Genomic DNA, 19,019 nt, shown 5'->3' with positions numbered 1-19,019 from the left:
GCCATATTTTTAAAGAATATTATTACACTTAGGCATTTAGTTATGAATCGGTGCTTGATCTTGCAGTCACTTCTTTCTCGGTACTCCAAGATGAGATGTCAAAATGTATCTTGACAACAGATGAGAGGAACTTAATTCTAAAATAAATGCACAACACGAGCCATTTATTTGCTCACAGGTTGTGAATATTAAGCAGCTTCCGACAGGGATGGCCAGAGCTCCTGTTCACTCTGGGACCAGGCGCGGGAAGGTGTTCCTGCATTGCCCTTTTGACCTAAGCTGAGGACAAAGTCCAAGTGTTTGATTGTACCCTGACCTGTTCTGTGGAACGGGATGCGGATTTTGAAGCACTCCTGGCAGCTCACAGAGGGCGGCAGGATCTAGTTATGGTGATCTTGTGCTTTTGTGAAACTTCCCTATTTTGAGGTATTTCCTAGAAAGAACTACTTACTGCTCCCTTTTCACCGCCTGAATTCTATAAAAGGAATGAAAGGATCAAGGCTGATAGTCTTCCCTGCTGTTCTCAGCCAAATTAGTTTTCTTTATTTTTTCTTTTTTTTAACCTAAAACACTGGCATCCTTGGGTTTATAAAAGGGCTGCATTACAGTAAAAAAAAAAAAGCAAAGATATTAAACTACTCACTACAGAGGTGACATGTTGTTACACAAAGGAAATTATTTCAGTAAATAAAGTCATTATTTCATTCAATGAATCCATAAGTCGGTTTCAGGTTTTTGACAGAGTGGGAAAAGGAGCTTTGCAGGGTATAAACTCGATTTTTTTTTTTTTTTTCTGTTGCAACTCAGATTTTTTTTTTCTCAGAAAATGCTGTTCACAAATATGTGCCATTTGAGTGACAACATTTTATGTATATTTGGCATGTGCCAGCTGTGTGACTATTAAGACAGCCTTGTGTGATTTTGTTTTATGTTGCAAGCTGTATCTCCCTCGAGAGAGGGGAACTGAATGCCTGGGGTACGGGTAGTGACTCATTTTGCCCAGTCAGATGGTGATTAGGGCTTTCACAGCATTTACATCACAGCAAGGTGCTTGTGTCAGATTGTACAGCTGAATAGTGCATGCAGCACTAAAGATTAAAATAAGAAACGGACCAAGCATGCCACAGTAGCTGGAAGTGATGCTGTAGATAACGAGCCTTGTCCTCATTGATTTGTCTGCAGCAAGTGACAATGATCTGTTAATTTTACCTTTGCAGCCTATAGGAAATGATCTGGTTGCCCTGTAGAAGCAGCAGCATCCTATATAAAAGCTACGTCTACATAGAGAAGTATCTTTTAAAAAGTCAATTAAAAAAAATATCTCTTCTAAGAATGTCATGAGAGAGCGTGTTCTCAGTAACTCTTTGTTCACTGCTGGGTACTGCACTCACTGGCTGGAGAGGGAGATTTGTTGGTTGTTGTTTTTTGTTTTTTTTTTTTTAATGAATGGTAAATGGGGAGGGACATAATGTCATCAGATCGTGATGTCAGCCCAATGAATGAAAACTTGCTTAATGTATTGCTTCGACACCAAGAAAAGGGACACCATCTCAGTTTGGCTTCCTAGAATAAATCGTCTTTTGCTGACGAAGTCATCTTTCCCACGTGTCATGAATAATCCATGTAAATCGGGATTTAAATAACCAGAAACCAGGAAACTCGTGGAACAGGGCACGTTTGTTCTCTCGCACATCCTCTGCGAGCTGCTGGTGGAACAGCCCTTTGCAGGCGCTGCTGATGGGCTCGGGGAGTTGAAGAGCTGTCGCTGTGTTCTGCTGCTCTCTAGCTAGCCCAATGTTCTGCTTTTGTCTGCAGAATTCTTTGTTGAAGCTACAAGCCCTTGAAACCGATCTGTGCTCTGCTTTTCTGCCAACCCAGGAAGAAACTCCTCAGCTGTCGGCACCCAAGGATCCAGCCCCTTCCTCAGTCCAAGCCTGCGTGCAAGCCGATGGGGCCAGCTGTGGAGGTAAGCGATCAGGTCATGATGTGTTCTCATTTGCATTTATAAAAAAAGCCTTGTGACTTGCAGTTTAAGATCAGATTTGCAGTCTTCTAGGAAACGGTGCAGAGCTAATGCAAAGCATCATTTCCTGAGGCGAGTGCTGTGTAATGTAAAAAGGGGTGATGCCCGTTAAAAGAATGGAAATTAATGGCTATAACCCTCTGTTTTTCTGAGAGGGAGGTTTGCTTTCCAGACAGGTCTTAAGAATCCTGTTTATTTCCAGTTTTAATTATTATTTTTTTAAAGTAAATCCATGCTTTTTACTTCCTCTGTCTGTATTGTGTGAGATCACCTGCCATATCATGTAATTCTATTTCTGTCATTCTTTTTTGTCAGAACAATATCACTTCATTTCTCCTATTGTTGATTTTAATTTAACGCATCAGCAGAGAGATAGCGAAGGTGAGTTTTACAGCATGTGGATTTTAATCATTCATGAACCTGTATTATTATCCACCTGGGCAAAATGTGGTGTGTTCTTTCTCCCTCTTTTCTCAATATGGAAACCAGTCCTAGCAAATAAAATAGCCCTAAGGCTCGGCACTATTTTTGTCAATTCATAGCTTGTAGTCACAGGGCTGGCAGAGTCGTGATGCTCAGTAGAAGAGGAATCACTGTTCGCGAAAAATAGGTCAAAGGCAATATGACTCACACATCTCACAGACAAGTGACATGAATACACAAATACTTAAATCGTTTACCATGTACGGTCCAAATTAAGGCAGTTTGGTCAGCAAATCCCTTTGCGATTGATGCTTTGTGTCAGGATCAGGGCTGGGTTCACAAGAACTTATTTCAGAAGCTGTTTGCTCAGAATTTTCAGGAAGAAATAACAGTAAGTTATTTGCCTAGGGGGAAAAAAAAAAATCACAAATTATAGTATTCTTCTTAAGAAATTCTCAAGTTTGAAGTTCGCATCCCACAATTAGGGAAAAGGGTACTTAGAATATAAACTGGTAGAAAGATGAAGGAATCTAAAAATTACTAAATATCCTAGATTTTAGGGTAAAAAAAAAAAAAAAAAAGGATGCTTTGGCCCAGCTAGGCAAATATCCTAATAGCTTTTGGATACAGATACAGAACTTGGGCTGGTGCTAGTCCCTTGGTGTGGATCTGAGGAAAGGCAGATCTGATATCTGTGCCTCACAGGCAGAGACATTTTGCAGCCCATGCAAAAATGCAAAATCTGCACTGACCCTTTTCCTTTGAGGCAGGGTGCTTTCTCCTTCTTTTCCAACAGCTTACTGAATTATTTGGATCTGGTAGATTCATAAGTCATTGCTAGGATGGTTCATAATTGTTTCATTTGCTTACTTTTGCCATTTTGACTGGATTTTCTTTTAATTCATACTGCTAGTGACCCCTACTCCCAATGCCCTCTCTAGCTCCTATTTGCCCGTCTCCAGCTGCAGAGGCAAATACGATGCTGTAGCATTTCCCTCACACAGTTGGGAGTACGCTCTGGCACTCCAGCCAATTCAAACCTGTGCTTTAGTTAAAGCTTACCGATTTAATGGATTTTAATGTATGCTCATTCCTGCTAACATCTGGTTTGTGGTTTTCTTTTAATAATTTGACAATTTGCACAGATAGAGCCAGTCCTAATTCTGTCTCTTAAATTACTGCTGAAATCTGATACACTGAGTTGTCACATGGGACTGTTGGCTATTTCAGCTCAAACTTGGATGGAAGTCTAGAGATTTGTACCAGGCTAGGAACAGAGTTTATAGAGGATGCGCCATACAGTATGTCTCTAGTTATTAGCCTTTGCTCACTGAATCAGGCAATAAAAAAAAAAAATTAATATTAACAAAGTACAATTGTATTATCTTTAAAATAAACATGATTATGAAGTCTATTTATTTAGTTTCACATCCCAGTCAAAAAAAAATTAGAGAAAAAAACCACATTGTATGTATGGTGAACAAAACTAAAACAGTGTAGTAAACCAGCAGGGTATTTCAGGATTCACATTTTAAGGGGTGAGCTGTAACTCATCGCTGAGCAAAATCAGCAATTTTCAGTTTGCTTTTGAATATGTAAAAACTTGAATTAGAGATGGCAAAGTGAGATGATAAAGAATTGCAATGGGTTATTCAGCGAGTTTTTTTTAAGGGAACATAAGAAAAGCAGAGTGTGAGTAATTTCTACAGCTTTTGGATGTGAGTAGATATCAAACACGTGACTTGAGCAGCGAGCAGCTGAACTTAACTACAAGATGTTCTAAATGTTCTTTAAATTAAAGGTCCTGACACCGGCATTCACAGACGTAACGTGTTGAGAGATGAACACATTACAGCTGCATATTGTTTTTTATATTCAACAGATTTCAGTGTATTATTGTTTTACTTAAAGAATATCATATACGGAAATACAGACTTGTACCATATGACTTATTGTCATACGATTAAAGTCCACACTATGAAGCATTCCACATATTATATTAGATCTTGGCTTTAAATCCTGTGGTCAGCTCTTGTCAGTGCTAAGCTGGACTGAGTAGGTGAGAAGGAGTAGATGCAGGCCAAGGGGCAACTTGGCTAGACGTGGCTTTAGTTTTGGCAAAAACAGAGGTTAAATTAGATGAGACACAAGAACACAGGTAGATGTTTGGTCAGTTCATGGGCTACTCTCAGGATAATGGTTAGTGTCTTCTATAGGATCTACGCAGAACTGCAGTCAGGATGATGGCCCTAAGATTTAATTAAAAATGGGTTTGGTTATAACTTCTCATCAGCCTGAGCTGTTCTGCTATTACAGTAATTGGGCCTCGTAAATGAATTAGTTTGAATGACCTGCTGACCACTTCTGGACAGTAGGTAGCTATTTAATGCATCTGTAGTAGGGTTGGGACTAAAACCTTTCATGGGGTCATACCAAAGTTGCACCAGTTTGGAAGCTTTAGTGGAGCGACGCTGTCAGGAAGCCTGGTGCCAAGGAAATGGAACAGGCCGAGCGTTTGGGAAATATTCCCAAATTCACCTGGCATGCACGTTGTCTCCCTTTCATTTGCTAGCTGAGCAAAACACTCTCCCTGAATTCTCTGCGGCTCTGTGTGTTGGGTTTTACACTGGAGATGCTCCAGCCACTATGTGTCCTACCTGGAGTGTTTAGTCTTGAATGTGAACTTTTCTTTCATTTCTGAGGCTGGGTTGGGCCTTGTAAAATTGCCCGGTTGTAAATGTGAAAAGGAGCAAATGTCTGTGACCGGAGAGGTTCTCAGCAGGATGAGCTGCCTCCTGGAAGAGGAATACTTCTAGGTCCACAGAAGATCAGAGTTCAAATGTTGGGAACTTCTTTCCTGCACCTATCGTACACAGACGGGATGATTTTTATTTTTTTTTTTAATAACATAATTTTCCTTTCACAATGAGGAGAGTGCTACTTAATATGACTATAAAATAATTTCTTCCTTTTAATAATGGAGCATGAGAAATAGTGAAACTATTCTTAGTCAACGTGCTTCACAGTGATGGTATGTCTCTTGAAGTTCAAAGATGATGAAATAAAAGGAAGCAAGCCAGTTTTTTCTCACTGACAAGATTCTTTTTCAGATATTAAACAAACTCAACAACAACAAAACAAAACCCAACCAAAGCTTAATTTTTTTAAAAATTCTTACAGAATAGGGAAAATTTATTGCCAGAAAGAGACAACACTTCTGTTTGCAGAACAACATTTATTCCAGCTGTTCTCATTACTGGCGCAGTGCTCTACCATTGCACCTTTCTGAATCTCTCTGTGGGAGGATTTGAATCTTATACACAATTTAAAAGTTTTGAGTGTTGCTCTGGTATCAAAGTGTTGAATTTGACCTACAGAGTATGAAGTACTTAGAGGAAGGTGCTAGGTTAGAATTAATAATCAACAACATTGTCTCATTGTGAGAATTCTTAATGTAATTATAATTGATGGTGCTGTTAGAACAGATGAACTTAGAGATACAAAAGTTGCGTCTATCTTTTCCATGACAGACGAAACTGTGGTTGTACAATATACAACCGGATTTTTTATTGTCTGTAAAGCATAAACAGTTGGATAGTGCTTGATAAAATGATTAAAAATATTAGTTTTGAAATCAATAGTTGCTTTCTTTGGAGCGTGCCATTCAGAGCTGGTTTGTCCCCGCTGCCCCAGTGCAGTAAAAGGGATTTGTAGCTTCAGTATCTGTTGGGCAGAGGTCAAATAAAATGTACTGTAAAGGTTCCATTAAAATCCTGAAAGAAATACCTGCTTACCATGGGAGTGTTGTGTCCCATGTAGAAAGGAGAAAATGCCAAGAAAGTGAAGGTGAAAGAACTTTTCTAAACCTGCCTGCTCCTCTGTGGGTAAATCCATGTATAGCTGGTTTTTGTTTTTCTTTTTTCTGTGCAGTTTTGGACTTCCATTGAATAAAAAGATTCTGTGCAATGTATTAGAATGCATGTTATATTGCAAGTGTAATACTGATTAGAAATGACACGCACGCTGCCTGGAAATACAAAATAACAGAGATGAATTCAAAGGCTGTATATATACATGGGTTTAGAGGAAATAAATAAGGTATCATCTGGTGTGGAAACTGATGTAGGGGAACCTGTGACGGAAGAGCACGTTCTTTCCTATAACATGTATTAACTGGTTTTGAGGGAAGAGCTTTTACAAGAGCGTGGAGTTTCTCCTTAAAGGTATAACCTGCTTTAAAGCACAATCATCTCACAGCAGAAATACCGACTAGGCTAGATCACCCTCACCCATTTTACACACTGAGGGTGAGGAGGAGGACTCAGTGGCTCTTCCCGTTAATGTACCTGGGTACAGCAGAGGGATGATGAACTCTGGGTATTCCCGAGAAGGAGGCTCAGTAATGTGCCTGTTATTTTCCGTGTTACCCATAAACAGAGTCAGGGTGATGAGGTTCACCAATTCCTACTTTTTCAGTCCAGTATAAATCGTTCTGACTTCGAGCTTGACCATCTCCATAAAACACATTTTACCTTTTGAGGCACCTGAGGTGAGGTTTCCATTTCTAGTCCAAGAGAATATTAACCCAGTAAGATAAGCATGAACTCCTCCAGGTGGGCGTCACTGCACACCACCTCGGATAACTACCTTGAATGTTACTGGTTGTTATTTTCATATCTCGTGTTCTTTAGACCCATGGGTATGTGACTTCAAATCTTAACGAAATTCTGCAGGATACTGCAAGCAACACTGGAGGTTCTTAGCATCAGGACATATTATAGTTTTGATCTGCCTTTCTCTTGACCCAAGGACTAAATCCTAAATCACGAAGTTAAACTTGTTTTGTACGTCCATCATCGTCTTCAGGAATGTGGCTTTCAAAAGCAAATAGATCTATGAAAATATAATTAATGTTACTATTCTGGGAAACTCTCCATCTTTACATTATAGTTCATAGTTTACAAACACACCCATCCACCTTCTCCTGTGGAACTCAGAAATGCTTTATGTTAAGCCGTTAACTGTCCTTTCTATTGCCTCATCCTCAGTATTCTGTTCATCCTGCATGTGATACTTTACTGAACTATTTGCTGTTTACTTTGCATACTTACGCCTTGAATACTCCCCTAAGTATAGACCTGTATTTATCTAGGTAGCTAATTATCTTGCCAGTGACCCTCAGGCCACATTGGTTTATTCTTTCTTTCTAGAGCCTGTGCCAGCCCAGAGAGACGGGCAGAATGACACGGACAACAGCCCACAAGAACATCACTCCCTAGGGACCAGTCGACTGCTGTATCACATTACAGATGGAGACAATCCTCTTTTGTCACCACGCTGCTCTATCTTCAGCCAAAGCCAGAGATTTAATTTAGACACAGAGTCTGCCCCTTCTCCACCAAGTGCTCAACCCTTCATGATGTAAGAAGATATATTTTAATTCTTACATATTTTAAATAATTTTTGTACGATCCACAATCTTTGACTTTTCGTGGTTACTGTTATGTCATAAACAAGAAGTTTTCAGATTGTAGCATATTTTTGACATGGTTAATTTACAATACCAGAAATAGTATCTAGCATTTTTTTCAGTCATAACACAGTACAATATTATTTGAAGTCTTTGTTAATTATAGTTAGCAAGGACAGTTTTAAATGTTAGTAATTAGGCTGATGAATAAACATAAGATAGAGAGGGCTATCAAGGTATAATAATAAAAATTTCAGCTGTAATACAACTATAGTTTGAGTCATTCACTAGATGTGTCCCAGAACATATGAACAGCCCATATACGTTATCTCTAGAAACTAAATGTGAGTTTTAGAGAGAAACCAAACTTTCTTAAAAGATTCTATACAAAGCTGTCAGCTTTATATGAATATATATTATATGAATAATAATCACATCTATTGATTTGCAATTGCAAAAGATCAGAAACTGCCTTCAAAATGACAATGTTTATTCCCAGTAATAAAAAAAGCTCCCTGAGCTTACTTTTAGAAATCATGTCATTACAGTCTCCCATTACAGTTGGGAGATTAGTGAAGTAAGATGTGGATGTTAAATGTAAATACAGGATCAGGTTGTAACCTACTAGATTAAACTTTTGGAAAATATTTAGAAATCCCACAATTAAAAAAAAAAAAAAAAAAGAGAGAGTGAAAGACAGATGGTGAAGCCATTAGCAAACTCTAGGGGTAGCTTTAAGCAAAAGCAACTATTTTATGCTTCCTTTGTAAAACTAAACTGTCTGTACCCTGTGAAAGAACCTAGCTGCAAATTCTGAAGTGGTAGGAAAGCATTTCGTGTGTCTAAAACAAGGCACATTATAGCCAGTTCTTTGATCCAGCTACTATGCTTTCGGGTTTTGCAGGCCAAGAAGTTCTTCTAGATGTAACTGTGAAGAGTGCAAAGAACCACAAACAGTAGCACAACTTACCAAGCATCTTCAGAGTCTTAAGAGAAAAATTAGGAAGTATGAAGAAAAGTTTGAGCAAGAAAAAAAATATCTGGTAAGATAATAATTGAAAAGATAAAGGGAAATACTACGAGATGCAGGCAAGAATCCCAGTGTGTTTAAACTTATGCAAAACAATAGGAGAAAGGGTATTTTTGGTAAAATGAAATAGAAAAAAATCATCAATGAGGGAATATCTTTTTGTCACCTTTCAGTTTATGCAGTAGTTCTGAGACTCTCATTTACATTTTCTTTGGATTACCTTTGTTGCAAAATATCCGTATTTGTGTGTGAGAAGTGTGAATCAGTGAAACGTAGCTAACAGGCCTGTGAACCAGAACGATTCAAAGGATGAAAAGCTACTTATTTATTTGGTAGAAGTCATTTGCTTGGAAACCATTGCTCTGCTGTGCAGATTCCTTCACTGAGGCAGACTTCTGCAAACCTCCAGAGCACGGGGCTCAGCAGAAGCTGCTGGCAGAAATCAGAGGACTGGACATTGTGATGCGTTGCTGGCGCGGCGTTGACTGAGGTCAATGGTGTGCTCTGTGCCCTCCATGCAAGATCATTGCTCCCACCAAGCTAGTTTGTGTCGTGTGAATTGTGCAGTTCAAACATGTCAAAACATCCCTGATGCTAAGGATGCGTACAATACGAAACTGGGAAATTTGTGATGGCTTGTGACTACGTTAAAATGGAAATTAAGCAAATTGTGCGTTCCCTTTTAATCTCATCAACGACTGCAGACCTACATACATTTGTGAACTGCACTGCCCTGGGGTCATTATATACTCTTAGGAGTAAAATATCATACCTAAACAGTCATCACACTGGCATGAGAAATTATTTCAAAGGTTTAGTTTTGCAGAAGTGTTCTGCCATTTTAATCTGAGTTTTGAAGATCCAGAGTAAATTGATTTTAAATTGGAGGCATCTTCTAAATGCAAAGAACCAATATACAAAGCTTTTGTTGTTGGTTGCTTTTGAAATCATTCTGTTGCACAGGGTTTTTTTTTCATTTGATTAATTAAGCAGGTCAGTTGAAATTTTTAAAGTGCTGTTTCCCAAGAAAGTCCCTGTCTGAGAGCAGTAGGGGCTTATCTCTGCAAGGGACAGAGGACTTCGGTTACCATCCTGGAAATCACTTAGGAACTTGACCAGCATTAGGTATTTGATCTGTCCTGTTGAAGTCACTGAGATTACTTACCCAATTAGTCAGGGACCTGAATGTTTTTTTTAGGATCTGAGTCAAATTACTCAGATCCATGTAGCACTGTGCCACAACGGGGAGAGGTAAGTCATGATAAATTAGTACCGTGATCAAGCCACATGCTCTGCATGACACTGTGATATAGTGCAGCTGGAACTACGGACGGTTTTAGCGCACTGTGTGTGGAGAGGTTTTGATACGTTTGATTGTATAACCATCAATTCCTTTGGGTTTATTCTTCCTTTTTTCTTTACATCCAGCCTTCTCATGGTGACAAGACTTCCAATCCCGAAGTTCTGAAATGGATGAATGATTTGGCCAAAGGTCGTAAGCAGCTCAAAGGTACCTAATAGCATGTCATTTCACGTTATCGCTGAAGCTTGGGGAAGTATGAGTGTACCTGGAATATTTTAGAGTTAGTTTTTAACCTCAGTGCTCTGCTTATTTTTCACAGTGCATGGCAGTAAATCTCCCAATGACAACAAAGATATGGGGTGATATGACTTACCCTGATTCCTGACATCAGGGATTAAAGTAAACCAGTTCAATCCTCATAACAAGACCAAAAAAGGGGAAGGGGAAAAAGACATCATCTCTCCCTCATCACTAAAGCCATTCATGCAAAAGGCAATGTCATTCTGAATATTTTTTATGAGCGTATGAATTGCAGAACTGCAGAGTTAAAAGTGTCCTTGTAATAGTACAGATATGGGTGCAAAATATTTCTTTAGGACTGAGGTTACACAACTCTAATGCTTTTATTTTTTTGATCTTTCCTTGAGACTAGATTTGGTCCTGAGGGTCGAGTTTTGCCCTTGACTGTCTACATACCACTCCATTAACATCTGTGGATATATCACATGTTTGCCCTCAGGAAGAATGTAGCCAAGACTGATTGATTTTTTTTTTTTAAGGCTATTTATAATTTATCTAAATCTTCTTTTCCCCCTTTATAAATGTATTCTCAACACTAATTAAAGTGTAGTATTATCTTTCTGTTTTGGATATAGTTAAGCTGGTAGATACAGAGGATGTGCTGGTGGTAAATAAAGAATTAGCAACTCATCTTTCAGTAAATTTCTGGAAAGTTCTTACTTAAACACTATACTGCATGATTACTAGATTATTTTTTTTCCCCTTAGACTTTGTGTTGCAAATCCAGGGAGGGCAAATGAGAGGAAATGGCCAAACTACATAGTTAATTTTCTGAAAATTATCTCTTTCAACCATTGGACTCAACCATTTCTTCAGCTAGCCAGGGCATCTAGCTTTCATAGATCAGCCTCACCTTCACATCCAAAATGCCTCGATCCTGTGAACGCTCTTAATTTTATTATCCTGAATAACGACACTGCTTTTAAGTGAAGCAAGATTCATGAGGCACATGAGACAGGTGCAATAGAAATGGAAATGCTCTCAAATGCTTGTAGGTCCTTCAAGTTTGTAAGGCTTGCCCATCCTTCCTAGCTCTATGAGTTTACTAAAAATTACTGTTTTTCCCTACAAACCTGGCCTGTATCCTCAGACCGTCACAGTTAGAAAAAAAATGTTACTGTTTCTGCACGGATTTCAATAATTTTAACACATTTGGAGCCATCAATCTCCTACCTTGCCCAGGGTCCTTCACCAGCCAGGGGTATGCTCGGAACAAAGCCTGGTTTTATGGGAGCTCGTTCAGACCTTAATTCAATTTCCTTGTGGCTCTGTGCTGGTTCCTAGAGCTCCAGGGTCTTTGGCTTGGTGTCAAGCTAATACACGTACATACCTCATCGCATCCAGGCAGGCTGCGGGGGAAGGTAGGACACACTCTAACCCGTATGTCTTCTGCCGAGAAGTGGCTGATCTCCCGTGAGGAGCCCGGCTGGGATGGCAGTGCAGCCTCTGGAAGGGAGGGTTATGGTTTAAACTGCGCTAGGGAGGGGCAGGGTTGGTTATGCAGACGGGGAGTAGGTGGCTCCAGCAGCCTGGCTTGGCATGGCGGGCTCTGGGGCACGGCTAGGTGAGAGTGGGGCAGGTGGCTGAAGGACACTGCCTCCTGTCCAGGAAGGTAGCTGTGAAGGAGCGCATCCTTAGAGAGCAATCCTCCCAGCAGGCTTGGGCCTGTTCTTACTTGACCAGACATCGAATCAACTGAGAGTGTGCAGGTTTAGAGAGAGACGGGGGAGAGAGCGAGCTCTGCTTCCATATCCTCCCCCGCAACCTCCCACAGGTATTCTCCTCAAGTGCTGTTTGTCATTTTAAGCCCCTTTCCTAAGCCCACTCCCACCGAAATTCTGCACTACCCAGACCCCACTCTTTAACCCAGAGCCTTCTCAGTCCCCACTTTTTGTGTCAAAGATGGCCTTGGAGGAAAAAAAGTACCTATGTACTCTAAGTTCCCCTGGCTTGGATGCATCTCATCCCTTGACCATTGGATTTCCCTTTAACCAGGTGAAAGATGTTACATGTCGAAGTGAAGCAGAGTTACTTTCCTACACAACTGCAGTATGATAATAATTGCATGCAAGAAATAGGGATGATTTTTTTTTATTCTTGTAGTGTCAGAGGAAACTTCTTTGTAAATATTTCTAATCTTTTTAGTTATTAAGTAATTTGCCTTTCAGAGCTGAAACTCCGAATGTCGGAAGAGCAAAACTGTACCTCTAGAGCACCCCAAAGAAATGATCATCGTGAAAGCAGTGGGACCCCTAAAGAGGCTGGGACACAGGAGGCCACAAGCATGGAACCAGCACCCTCAGTAGAGGAAACCATGGACAGTGTGTTGAGACGATTAAAGGAGAAAAGACAACACTTCAACCTTCCTGAGACTATTAAGGTATTTAACTAGTACGGCTGTTTCTTTCAGAACTTTATCATCTGAGGCAGATATTAATTAGCGTGCAGCTGTCTCAGGGTATGCTGGTGCGTGTGCATCCCGCGTCTCCTGGCACCGCAGTGCATTTTCTCTCTAAAAAGATGGGAGCTGTGAGGTGGCGCCCACAGCAAGTGCATGTTCCAGCGTATTGAAGGTGGTGACAGCAAAAGCAATCCTATCTTGAGTCTGCAGAAACTGTGTCACTTAAAACGTCCCTGAAGCTATTTTGAGAATGAAGGTCCCCTCTCACCTGAAAAATGCTGAGAGCCCCTGCCCAGTCGATAGCACTGCACTAAGATCACACAGACAGCACAACCACCCAGACTGCTTTGCCCTTCTGATCTCGTACGTTTACTTGGCCTGAAACTGCCTCTGCACTTCCACGTTCTCCATTACTCTTCTAACTGGAGGAGCAATATTCCATGAAACGTGCTTGCTTGGCTGGGCAGTTTCTTTTTGTTTTTAAACTAGTACATATTTTAAAATTCCGCTGTGCCTCTACACTGCTGGCACATTATAGGGTCTGTCTAGAGCTGTTGTTCTGCAATAGATGTTGCCCATAAAAATATGGGAGGTTTTGGCTATTTTTGCTGTCATGTGATGTTTCTATTCCTGATGCTATAGAGCCAAGCAAGACAATAAATTCTGTCCTCAAAGGTACCTAAAAATCTAAATGTTGACAGTAACATTTAGACTGTGGCTGATGGACAAAAAAGGGGAGGGGGTGAGGGAGACAAGGAGTGAGAAGACCTAAATTCTAAACAATGCAAGAACTAAGAAATGATTCTGGGTGGATTTCAGTGGCAGAAAGTATCCGGTAGAGATTATTTTTAATTTTTTCTTTTGTTTTGCTTCTATTCTTGTTTCTTAAACAGCTGGTTACTGTATGAAAACTAGAACTGTGCATAATGATTCCATGCTTCCGAGATCTTGAGCTCTGCATACATGATTGATTTTTTTTAATTGTTTCTTTTTATAAACTACTTTTTCAAAGCAAGAAATGGAAAAAGTGTTTCATAAACAGAACTCCTCTGTAAGAAAACAAAACCACGCTGTTCTGTATGTAATCCTAAAATCCCAACAGTGCAGACTGTATGATAATATTTTCAGCTGTTAAACGTTTTTTATTACGTAAGGAGTGAGATCAGATGACACCAAGACACAGGTGTCAGTGAGGAAATCCTGCCCAGAAAAACTCTCTTAGGAGAGTAAGTTGGGTATGTGTCTCTGCCCCACTCATTTTTGATTAATTGGACTTCTGATTTTCCAAGAGAGACCCTCCTGAATCTGTGCAATGGCAGTGCTGGCTTGAAATATTCTCAGAGAGAACTCTGTAATGCAAGTTAAATGTTTGCACTTTTCGAAGGGTTTTTTTTTTGTGGTTTTTGTTTTTTTTTTAAATCTTATTTATTTTCTTCTAGTATTCTTGTAGTGAGAACTTCTGTTGAGAGAACGATCTGTTAGCCAAGCTGTTTGATAAGTTACATGAAACTGCTCTGGGAGAGAGGCTTGAAAAGGAATAACATGAAGTTAAATTGATCTATTTCAAAATTATAGGCTCTTAAGTAAAATGTTGAAAATGATTGGGTTTTGATTATGAGTCATCCTGGACATTTTGGGGGAGAATGAGGTTTATAGCACTGATGATGTGAAATGAATCAAGGACGTCTGCTGGTTACAGCGAAGATCAAAGGCTTCATTTCAGCTACATGAAACTTTGGTGTTACTGTAGAGATTTTTTTTATGTGCAATATTTTATTTTGTATATAACATTTAGATCCTGTACCAGAATCTGACCTAGATTAATAGCAAACTAACAGCAGCTAAATGTTTCTTTTTTCAAGATTTAGTTACTTTGGGCAATGATAGTGTTTCCATAAAAGCCTGCTGAGTTCTCCCCTGAAGTTCAACTCTGGAAAGCCTCTAAAGCCCTGTTGAAATCCAAATGAGAGAATGTGTGTCCTTAACAGAGGTGTAGAGTAAAATCCTGAACCACCCAGTATATCTAAAGAGGACAAACCCCAAGATCTGAATATGAAATTGCGGGATGTGCTTTTCAGAACAAAACACCCCTCCTGCAAACAAACCCTAAAGTTATTGAATGAGAAGATGTAGAGAAAATTGGGATTGGCTTGTGGAATAAATCAGTAGCCCAAAAAGGAATGGCAACCTTTACTCTCTGTGTCACTAGCTCCTTGTTCTGAGAGCTTGTGATTTATTCAACAGTTCATCTCATTTTTAATAAAAGGCTTCAGAAAAAAAAAAATAAAGAAAAGAATAAGATCAAGAAAGTAGGAGTTCAGGAGCCAAAAGGCAAGTAGACATAATTTGAATCATATTACTCAAAAACCCCTCCCAAAGCCCCAAAACTCAACTCCAAAGCCCAACTCCTGACTTTTAAGGCAATCTGAACGTTTAATCTGGGGATGTAGGTGCTGCTCAGCCACGCCGAGGAGGAGCAGCAGCCCTGGGACCCTCAGCTGCGGTTCAGCCTTTCCCAGCCGGCTGCAGTCGGACCTGGCCTGACCTCCAGCTGAAGTAAACTGGCATCGTTCTATGCCTGTCTCATCTCACTTGCTGCCTTTCTTTAATTATTATTTTTTTTCTTACGATTTTTGGGTTAAATGCTGCTTTGTATTAAGCCACCACACGTGCCCCCGTGGCAGCCTCAGGCTGGGAACCCACCGTTGGTGCCCGCATGGGCACGGAGTGCTGCCTCTGAGGGTGAGAGGCCTCCGCCAGGCTCAGTCCTCCCTGTCGTACTGTCTGTCCGCAGAGTTTGTGGATTTGGCCTGGAAAAACAACAGCGAGCTTAAAAGAGACAAGCATTCAGGGAACTGGCTAGTGAGGAAGAGATCTGTATTACAGTATTTTCTGTGCCTTTATCCCAAGTTATGAAAACAAAACTACTACCTTATCTTTACGTGTAGGCTCCTTTTTCTTCTTTTTTCTCTTTTCTCTTTTCTTTTCTTTCCTTTTCTTTTCTTTTCTTTTCTTTTCTTTTCTTTTCTTTTCTTTTCTTTTCTTTTCTTTTCTTTTCTTTTCTTTTCTTTTCTTTTCTTTCTTTCTTTCTTTCTTTCTTTCTTTCTTTCTTTCTTTCTTTCTTTCTTTCTTTCTTTCTTTCTTTCTTTCTTTCTTTCTTTCTCTCAAAACCAACTTTTTCTTTCTTTCTCTCAAAACCAACTTTTTCTTTCTTTCTGTCAAAACCAACTTTTGCCTTACGCTTATGCAAGTGTTTGAACATTTGCAGTCTGTCCCCCAAGGCTTTTCTCAGACTGGGTCCCTTTGTGTATCTGTCCTCTCCTTATTGACCTGCTTCAGTTCAGCTTCTCCTTGGCAATGAAGCAGAGTTTTTATTTAATTAACATTGAATTTCATGCTCCTGTGTGCAGCCTACAGTCCTAAGATGTCTCAGACAATTCTGTAGTTTGTGATTCCACGTGTCTTCTCTGATTTTGAAATTATCACCCACTTCAAACTTAGCTGAATACAAACCTGTCTTGAGACTGCTAATAAAATGAGCTAATGAAATAGGCCCAAACATTAAACCCTCTTGAGATTGTTTCTCATGTGTCAAATCAATATTAATGATCGCTCTCTGTTTCCTCCTAAACCATTCAGCTGCTCCAGGCTTAATAGTTTTTGAAAGAATTAACCTTGTATTAATTGTAGAACTAGCAATAAATAAACAAATTAGCTTCTTTATAACACTGCTAGAACTTAATGTGAACGACAGATAATTTTGGAGTGATTAACTCCGGCAGACCTTTAAGGTGTGATAAGTGGTTCTGCACTGGTTTTGCATTTGGGGCAGCAAAAAAAAGGTTTTGCTCCTGCTGAATTGCAAGGCTCTCTGATGTTAGAACACAATACTTCTTCAGGGCTTGATATATTTTTAAAAAGTAGAGGCTAATTATTAAAAAAACCTCTTATCCGAGCTGTGAATAAAAAAAACCCCTAGTCATTGACTTTCTGCAGAAAGGCGCCCCGGCCCCCTGCCCCCCAACTCCATCGTTCCTCACATTCCTTCGTTGTGTGGGATGAGCTCCCCTCAGCTCATCCCCACCAGCTTGGCCCTGGTTCATACAGATCTGCTGTGATCTGGCGGAGACTGGGGAAACTGGCAGCAGCTTCACATGCTCCTGGCTTTTCCCATCAGATGAAGATATGCAAGTGTCAGGAGCAGATCTTCTTGGGAAGAGGGGGAGAGGAAGAGAGACATACCCGTTAAATCGTGCGCTCTCTGCAGCAGGCACCTATCCATATCCTGGTACATCACCAAGACTGACAAATCACATTGCTGAAACATTCTTATTTCTGGTAGCAGTGAGTCACATGGTGATTTTGGAACAGAAATGAACTGCTTGTGTCAGGCGTGCAGCCCAGAAGAGGAAGGACTGCGACTGAGGAAGAAAGGCCACCTCTGTCCCCATCGTCACCGAAGGGCCTTCACTTCCCGCAGCTTCCCCACAGCGGTTCTACAGATGCATTCTGTCCAGCTGTAATTCCCTGCCCGCTGATCAGATTACTTCTCCATTTCATTTTAGAGAGCACACCTTTTTCTAGTATGCTCAGCATTTACGGGGTGTTCACCATAGTATCACCATGGTTGGCTACTTAGGGATTTCATTGGGAAGCTATCATTCCACTCCATATGGGCTGTGTTTGCATAGCTGAAGCTTTCTGTTCTTCATCCCTTACCAGCCAAGGAAAATCTATTTCATTTTCTTGATGAATAATTAAAAAGTTGAAGAACGTCATCTCTGCATTTTTGCAAGTTTCTGAGTATTTTGTCTAGAATGGCTGTTGTTTTCATTTGTCACAACTAAATCATAATGTATAACGGAGAATGCTGGCTGTAATTTATGAATTGATCTGGCAAATAGAAGTTAATAACATACAGATCTCCCTTAATCTCATCCTAGCATGGATGAGAAAAATATTTGTTACAACGATTATTCATAGATGTTACCTAAACATTGCAAAATGTTCTGAGAAAGTACCGCACTGAGATCTGTGGGACCTCAAGGCCAAGACCTTCAACTCATATGATGCAGTTGTTGTTTGTGAGCCCGCCCTGTCAAAACCCAACCGATGAGATATAGCTCACGTGCGTGCAGTTTGCCAGAGATATTCAAGCAAAACCTCCTGCTCATTTAGACTTTCTGTCAACCGGTATTCCCAGAAAAACTTTTCAGGTGCAGGCTCTGATCGAGCAACACATGAAGATTCTTGCCTTATTGACCAAGACCAATAGCTTGTTCCCTCGGAAACTTTCCAGATAAGGATGCGGTGTTCTGTCAATAGCCTGATACCGCTTCCTACTTTCAGCTCGTTAAATTGCTTTTGTAGAATAGTAATTTTGAAAGAAATCAAAGCAATCAGGTATTAGATCTTTATATAATGACAGTTAGGAAAAATAAGATTCCAGCCTTTCAGTACATTTTTATTCATGCATCTTTCTCCAGAAGAAAGAGCACAAGGTCAGGCCCCAAAGACTCCACTTTGGCCAGACAAAGTAGATAGAGGGTATTTTCCACTGGAAAAGGCCTAACCTAGAGCCTACTCTAATCAGCAGAGGTGTCTCCATAGCTCTCATCAGCTTTGCATTAGCCCTTGAGAGGGTAACGTGTACTTTGATTCATTTAAAACTTCACTCATGTAGATTTGGACTCTGTTCTTGCTAAATTAATGCCAAGTCCCCATTGACCTCAGTGTGGACAGAAGGAGAATTCATTATTAATGTTTATCTGAGGAGAACAGATTATTAAACAGATATGTACCTGTACCCTTGTCATGAAATCCTGACTCATAATCTTATAAATAACTTTTTTAAATAGGATATGACAAAAAAGCAAATGGCTTTGGAAAAAATCAATCTTCAGAAATGTCTACTATATTTTGAGATTATTCATGGACAACCTGTAAGTATACCATGGAAAGATAGGTAAATTAAAAATTATCATCTAACTTCTCTAACAAATATTTTTGGACTCATATATTAAATACATTTAGATGAATTTTTACATGATTAATGTAATTTTAGTTATT

General features: G+C 39.9%; 1 protein-coding gene and 1 long non-coding RNA gene across 8 annotated transcripts in view; one reads left to right on the top strand and one right to left on the bottom strand.

Moving 5' to 3' along the window:
* The window catches only part of FAM13C (family with sequence similarity 13 member C), a 52,261-nt gene that overhangs the window by 25,278 nt on the left and 7,964 nt on the right, over positions 1 to 19,019 (top strand). For 3 of the 7 annotated variants that reach the window (XM_026852059.1, XM_026852058.1, XM_026852057.1), the window contains 7 exons: positions 1,816 to 1,966; positions 2,339 to 2,404; positions 7,657 to 7,867; positions 8,821 to 8,959; positions 10,375 to 10,456; positions 12,718 to 12,929; positions 18,809 to 18,892. In XM_026852059.1, the coding sequence (XP_026707860.1) occupies positions 1,816 to 1,966; positions 2,339 to 2,404; positions 7,657 to 7,867; positions 8,821 to 8,959; positions 10,375 to 10,456; positions 12,718 to 12,929; positions 18,809 to 18,892 (945 nt within the window). The remainder of the gene's footprint in view (positions 1 to 1,815; positions 1,967 to 2,338; positions 2,405 to 7,656; positions 7,868 to 8,820; positions 8,960 to 10,374; positions 10,457 to 12,717; positions 12,930 to 18,808; positions 18,893 to 19,019) is intronic. The other 4 variants (XM_026852063.1, XM_026852060.1, XM_026852062.1 and 1 more) reach the window with 2 other exon arrangements.
* LOC113481961 lies at positions 15,759 to 18,796 on the bottom strand. The gene is made up of 2 exons (XR_003398751.1): positions 16,153 to 18,796; positions 15,759 to 15,911 (listed from the first exon to the last, which is right to left on the bottom strand). It is a non-coding gene; the product is annotated as an uncharacterized LOC113481961 (long non-coding RNA).

This window comes from Athene cunicularia (assembly GCF_003259725.1).
Source record: "Athene cunicularia isolate RWA chromosome 6 unlocalized genomic scaffold, athCun1 chr6_part2, whole genome shotgun sequence".
NCBI classification, from domain to species: Eukaryota; Metazoa; Chordata; class Aves; order Strigiformes; family Strigidae; genus Athene; species Athene cunicularia.
This window is presented reverse-complemented; position numbering and strand designations above follow the sequence as displayed.